This window comes from Sceloporus occidentalis, unplaced genomic scaffold (genome assembly GCF_023333645.1).
Source record: "Sceloporus occidentalis isolate IW3139 unplaced genomic scaffold, rSceOcc1.0.p SCAF_4, whole genome shotgun sequence".
Taxonomy (NCBI): Eukaryota; Metazoa; Chordata; class Lepidosauria; order Squamata; family Phrynosomatidae; genus Sceloporus; species Sceloporus occidentalis.
In genome coordinates this window covers 126654816-126661487 of record NW_028316984.1, presented here as the reverse complement: position 1 = coordinate 126661487, position 6672 = coordinate 126654816, and the positions used below count along the sequence as shown (strand labels likewise).

The 6672-nt window shown below is 39.8% G+C and overlaps 1 protein-coding gene across 1 annotated transcript; it reads left to right on the top strand.

Annotated features, from left to right (window-relative positions):
• Positions 1-2498: 2498 nt before the first annotated feature.
• On the top strand, positions 2499-4267 carry LOC149314597 (uncharacterized). The gene is made up of 3 exons (XM_089523117.1): positions 2499-2999; positions 3150-3644; positions 4067-4267. The coding sequence occupies exons 1-3, from the start codon at positions 2526-2528 to the stop codon at positions 4265-4267; spliced, it is 1170 nt and encodes a 389-aa protein (XP_089379243.1). The 5' UTR covers positions 2499-2525.
• Positions 4268-6672: the final 2405 nt, after the last annotated feature.

Below are 6672 nucleotides of genomic sequence, written 5' to 3'. Positions count from 1 at the left end.
AGTCATAAAAATAGAAAAAAATGATACAAATACAGTATCCATAACATCACTGTCACAAATCTTTCTGTTTTCTTGGACCCACTTTCTGCTTACCCTGTCTTCTTGGCCTTTCAAAGAGCTCACTTTCATAATATTATAACCGAACCCTGCTTTTAAACACAAATTTTATGCACAACTCTAAAATGTATAAACACAATATATCCCAATTGCTTATTGATAATATCAGTATTCATTTTTGTTCTTATCTATTGTCAAAATAACGTATGCATAACTTCGCAGTATTCGATTCCTTCTTTATCATGCTTTACTTTAAGCAGGAGGCTCAAACTTTCTTCTACTGACCTATAATTAATCAGAAAATAAAAATAAACATTGAAACAAATTTTTGAAGAACAAACTTCAATTCCAGTTAATTCAGACCTCAACAAGCTTCAGATTTAAGTTCCATTCTTTTCCCCAGCTAATTAGCACTTTTTTCCATTCCTCTTCTCTTTTTGCCATATCGTAATTCTGAGCCCTACAAATTAATTCCCTGTAATCATTAACTCTCTGCATCCAATTTTCCTGTGTTGGAGTCTCATCTGACTTCCATAACTTTGCTATTTCAATTCTAGCTGCTGTTACAAGATATAATATAATCCTCCAATATTGTCTTTCGTCCTGTGGGCTTAAAATTGAAGTTATATTGAGTAGGTACAATTTAGGACTCACTGGGAATTTTATTCCCAATATCTGCTGTATTGAGTCATGTACTTTCTTCCAAAATTTCTGAATTTCCCTGCAACGTCGCCATATATGATAGATGTTTCCCTTTTTACAATCACACCTCCAACAATTCCCTTGCAATAATTTATAAAAATAATTTCGCTTCCATAGGGTGTAATACCACCTGTTCATTATTTTCATGTGGTTCTCTTTTAGATCCTGTAAAGTTATTTGTTCTATTCCAGGTGTTTTGCCATTCTTCCATTTCAAAGAATGACTATGTTATGAGGTTTCTTTTCTGTACATAAGTAGTCTGATTGGTTCTGACATGGGTCTTTCTGATGGCCTTAGAAAGAAATAAGAAGCTAATTTATATATTAGTTCAGATATAGAGAATGGGATATCATATTGGCCAAGAGATGAAATAGACAGCCTCAGAGGGGTGGCAAGATGCTGCCCCTGAGAGAGCTGAATTGGGGCTATAGCAACCACTTGCGACGGCCCCAATCCAGCCAGTTTCCACCCCAAATAGGAGTGGAAAAAGGTAAGCACTGGTTTGGGATTGGCATGTGTGTTGAACTGACTCACAAACCAGCCAATCAGAAGCCAGAGACCCTAAGCCAATCAGGTGCTGGCTGAGGAGTTTGAAGATTCTGCTTGGCAGTTGGTGTTAGTTAGGGTTTGGAATCTTGAGGGATGAAGCTGGTGTTCAGTTGGGGAACAGTAGAGTCCAAGAGAGGACTGTGTTCCAGGAGTTCCTGAGGGAACAATAATTTAGCAGAGGGGGTTTTGTTTACAGACCAAGAGAGGGTCTAGTGGTCTCAAGAGGGACAGTAGTCCAATTGAGAATCTTGTAGTGAGAGACTCAGGGTTAGCCAGACTTTGGAAGAGGGGTCTCAGTTGATTAATATCCTGTGGGATATTATAGCCTGTGTGGCTGAGTTATTAATTGAGATTTAAGAACAAACCTGTATATATATAACCAAGAAAGGCATAGTAACAACTTCATGTCCAAGTTACCTTTTCCATTCTGTTTTAAAATAAACTTTTATTCTTGTTTGAATAACCACTTGGCCTGTGTTTTGAAATCAAACTACACTACTGATCTTTAGAAACGCTGGGGTGTGGGGCCATTATAGGTGGGTATCTTGGGGCCCCTCACATAAATTGGTGGCAGTGGTGGGATAACAAAAGTCCCAAGCACCTGCCACAATAGAAAGGTTGTTTGTCACATAATTTGGTGGCAGCGCCAGGATACGAAAAGTCCAGTAGCTGGAGGTGTGCTAAAGTTAAGGAGTCTGAGTGGAAATACCAAATACCCGATAGTAGGTTTAAACTGAAAGAAAGGAAAACCTACAGTTTAAAATCTAGGCATTAGAGTCAGAGGAGTGATCTCTGAGATAAAGACAAAAAGAATAATTTGTAGGAGATCACTTGAAAACTGACAACCCTAGATAGGACTAGTCTCTGAGGTAACGTACTGGGTATTGGTAAGAGACTAATACAACAAGAAAAAGCACACTTTGTGATTCCTGAGGTAAACGTCAGTGGTAAATGTAAGGAATCACTAATCTGATTTGAGGGGCAAGTGGAGCCTGTATGCATAGCTGAGACCCAGTTAAATAAATGTGATTCCTGAGGTAAAAATTTGTGGTAACATAGGGAGTCACCAGTCTGACTTTAAATCCAAGTGGATTCTTTTGACTCAGTTGAGGCATAGAAAAATAAGAGTATTTCTTGAGGTAAAAGTTTGATGTAATTGTAAGGAAATACTATCAACAAAGCCTCCTAAAACAGTTAAACCTCCAACAGGTCCAGAAATGGTGGAGGAAGAAGTCGGAGAAGAAATGGTGGTTAGTGTTGACACAGTAATTTCTGAACCTCAAGAGAGTGTGGAGATTTGGAAAATTAAACTGGAAATGGCCAGACTTGAAAGAGAAAAAGAAATTGAAATGGCCAAAATAAAAGATCAAGAAAATGAGAGGCTTTTAAGAGAGAAAGAGATGGATCATCAGCTTCGGATGAGGAGTTTAGAACAGAGAATCCCTCAAACTCAGATGATGGCTGAGGTAAACAGAATACCTCAAATTGACATAAAACAGTTTCCACGATATTATAAAGGGGACAATATTGAGTCCTTCTTTACTAACTTTGAGAGAACATGTGAAGAATTAAACATAAAAGAAGAAGAAAGGATGAGCTATGTGAGGTCACAAATTAGTGGTGGTCAGACAGAAATTTATGCAGAAATGAGGTCAGATGAGGCCCAAAATTACAATCTGTTTAAGGACATGGTAAAACAGAGATTTGGACTAACTCCAGAGCACCACAGAAGAGAATTTCATGTGATTAAATGAAAAGATGATGAAAAGTATACCCAGATGGGATACAGATTGGATTATTTATTAAAAAGTTGGATTGAGGGGTCTAAATTAACAACAAAGGACGAGTTACAAAGTCTGATAGGCTTGGAACTGTTTTATAACGGCATTCCCCAGGAATATAGGTGGTTGGTTCAGGACCGACAACCTAAAACCGTAGCTGAAGCAGCCAAGATAATAGATACATTGTCCTTAATCAGAGAGAATGATAGGAAAATGGCAAGATCAGAGGGAAAATCTCCAGAATATGAAAAAAGAAATCCCAAAATTTGGCATACCTCAAAAGAGAGGAATAACAATGGTAAAAAATTTCAACCTTGGCAGCAAAAGAAAACACCTGAAACTGAGAGAAAAATGGTTGCAATGAGAGAATATGACCCTGAAGCTTATAAAAAAGACAGTTGGTCCAAAGAACAGTCAAAGTTCAATCCAAAAAAATGTTACGAATGTGGAAAATTGGGTCACCTCAGATATAATTGTCCAACAATATTTAATGAAGACTTAAAATCAAAAATAAAATCAGCTTATTGTGTAAAATCAGTTGAGCCAGATATACAAGTATGTTGCCACAGAGAACAGACTAAGCGGTAGTTGCCATAGAAATGGCAGTTGGAACAGTAACTGATGCTAAAAGGATTCCTTCTCCAAGACCTTGCCTATTTGTAACAAATTTATCAGTAATTTTGCAGCCTTTCCACAGGATAGGCATAGACATTGTGGGTCCGTTACTACAGGCAACCCAGAGAGGAAATAGATATATTCTTACTCTGATAGACGATGCTACAAGATATCCAGAAGCAGTGGCTTTGAGAAATATGGAGACAACTGTAGCAAATGCTCTAATAGGCATTTTTTGTAGAGTAGGATTTCCTAGTGAGATTATATCAGATTTGGGAAGTTCTTTTACTTCCAAGTTGATACTAAAACTATGGGAGGTCTGTGGAATTAAACATTTGACCATGTCTCCTTATCACCCACAGAGTAATGGATTGACAGAGAAATTTAATGGGACATTGGTCAACATGATTAAAGCCTATACCGAAGAAAACCCACGGGACTGGGACCTCAAGTTGCAACATCTATTATTTGCCTATTGTGAAGTCCCACAAGAAAGCTTAGGATTCAGTCCATTTGAGCTAATGTTTGGACGCAAAGCAAAAGGACCTTTAGATCTTATTTGACACGAGTGGGAAAATCCGGTCGAAAGGGAGCCAGAAGATGTGGTGTCATATGTCCAAAACCTGATGACATCCCTAAATCAAGTCTTACGAATCGCTGGGGAAAACTTAAAGATGGCTCAATGTTGACAGAAGACTTGGTATGATAAAAAGGCCTGAGTTAGAGTGTTCCTGCCAGGAGATGAAGTTTTACTCCTGCGACCACTGAGAGGAAACAAACTTCAATATGCACGGACCGGGACAGTTCAAGTGACAGAAAAGATCAATGACATAAACTATATAGTGGACTTGGGGGATGATATGGGGTGTAAGTTTGTACATGTAAATATGATGAAGCCCTATCACCGGAGAGAAAATCTAGGGTTATATGCTGTCAGAGATGGGAAATGATGTGACGGCCATTCCCAGTTGGAGACAGGAAAATGGGGGAAAAGAAAAGATACAAGAGATTACTTTTGACTCTTCTCTCACTCCCCAGCAACGAGAGGAAGTAATGCAGGTGTTAACTGCATCATCAGGGCTAGCCTGGAAGAAGGAAGAGCCCTCCCTCCAATCCATCTGCCTTGGTCCAGGCCTCAGAGGGAGAGAAGAACCACTGGACCTCATCCCCTTTCCCTCCACCATTCCCTTCTCCTCTTGTTTTGTGTCTTTTAGATTGTAAGCCTGAGGGCAGGGAACTGTCTGATTAAAAACAATAATTGTAAGTCGCCCTGAGGGCCATTAGGGCTGAAAGGCGGGATATAAATGCCTAAATTAATTAATTAATTAATTAATTAATTAAATATAACTGAGTTTAAAAGTATCTTCTCAGATCTACCAGGAAGAATAAACGGGATAGTTCATCATATCAATACAGGAGAAGCAACTCCTATTGCTACTTCCCCATACTTTGTTACCGGTCCATTGGCAGATAGCATAAGTGATAAATTAATACAATGCTAATGATGGGGATTATTGTGCCATTGTAGAGTCCTTGGGCATCTCCAGTAGTTTTGGTGGAGAAATCTGACCATACTATTAGGTTTTGTGTGGATTATAGGTGGTTAAATAAAATCACCCAAACTGACGCCTATCCTATGTCCAGATCCGAGGATCTAATTACAAAGATGAGAAGGGCTAAGTATATCACGACACTGGATTTGACTAAGGGATATTGGCAACTGCCTATGGCGCTTTACAGACCGCCCAAAAGGGTGGTCTGAAAAGTGCCTTCATTTGCTGCGCGAAGGAGCCTCAGCGGCCAAACCGCACGGCTCCTCCGCGCAGCAAAAAGAAGCTGCATTTTGCAGCTTCTTTTTGCAGTGTGGTAATGATGACGCAAGGCACCAATGGTGCACTTATGGCATTATTATCGTGCCAAGACGTGCAGACGCTAAGCGTCCACTATGTCAAAATGGCGGCGCCCATGTAGAATGGGCGCTACCATTTTGTACACACTCGGTGCGTACTAGGGTTAGGGGCGTCCGGAAAGGATGCTTCCTAACCCTAGTATATGCCGATCACATACTACAGTGCCCATGCGGAATGGGCCTATGTGTCCTAAAGACCAGATAAAAACTGCCTTTGTTACACATAGGAGATTGTATGAATTTATAGTGGTGCCATTTGGCTTAAAGAATGCACCCTCCACCTTTCAAAGGTTGGTGGACAACGTCTTAGCATGGTTAAAGCATTGTGTGGTAGCCAACATTGATGACATTGGTATCTTCAGTAACTCCTGCGGAGAACATATCCGACCTCTCACTAAAGTACTGGAGAGACTTAAGGAGAGTGGAATGAGCATCAAAAGTTTGACGTGTCACCTAGGAAAAAGAGAAAGCCGATATTTAGGCTATATTGTAGGTGGCGGAACCATCAAGGCAGAAACTTCTAAAGTGAAAGCCATAGTTAATTGACCCATCCCTACTTTAAAAAAAAGGTGTGTAGTCATTCCTGGGATTAGCAGGACATTATAGGAAGTTTATTCCTAATTTTAGCAGTATTGCCAGCCCATTATCTGATTTAAACAAAAAGGACAAGCCTGCTAAAGTCCTCTGGTCAGAAAGATGTGATAGTGCATTCACAGAATTAAAGCACCTGATGACCACGGCTCTGGTTCTGATGGCTCCGGATTACACCAAGACTTTTATAGTTACTACGGATGCCTCTAATGTTGGACTGGGTGTATTGTTAAGCCAAGAAGAGAAAGAGGGTCAGATCCATCCGATCTTATATATAAGTAAAAAAATCCTCTCCAGAGAAAGACACTTAGCCACAATAGAAAAGGAATGCCTGGCTATAGTGTGGGCTGTAAACAAGCTTCAGCCATACTTATGGGGAAGACAATTAGTGATTAGAACGGATCACTTCCCCTTGTGTTGGTTAAATCAGACCAGGGAAAATAACAAGTTATTGCGATGGAGTCTAAT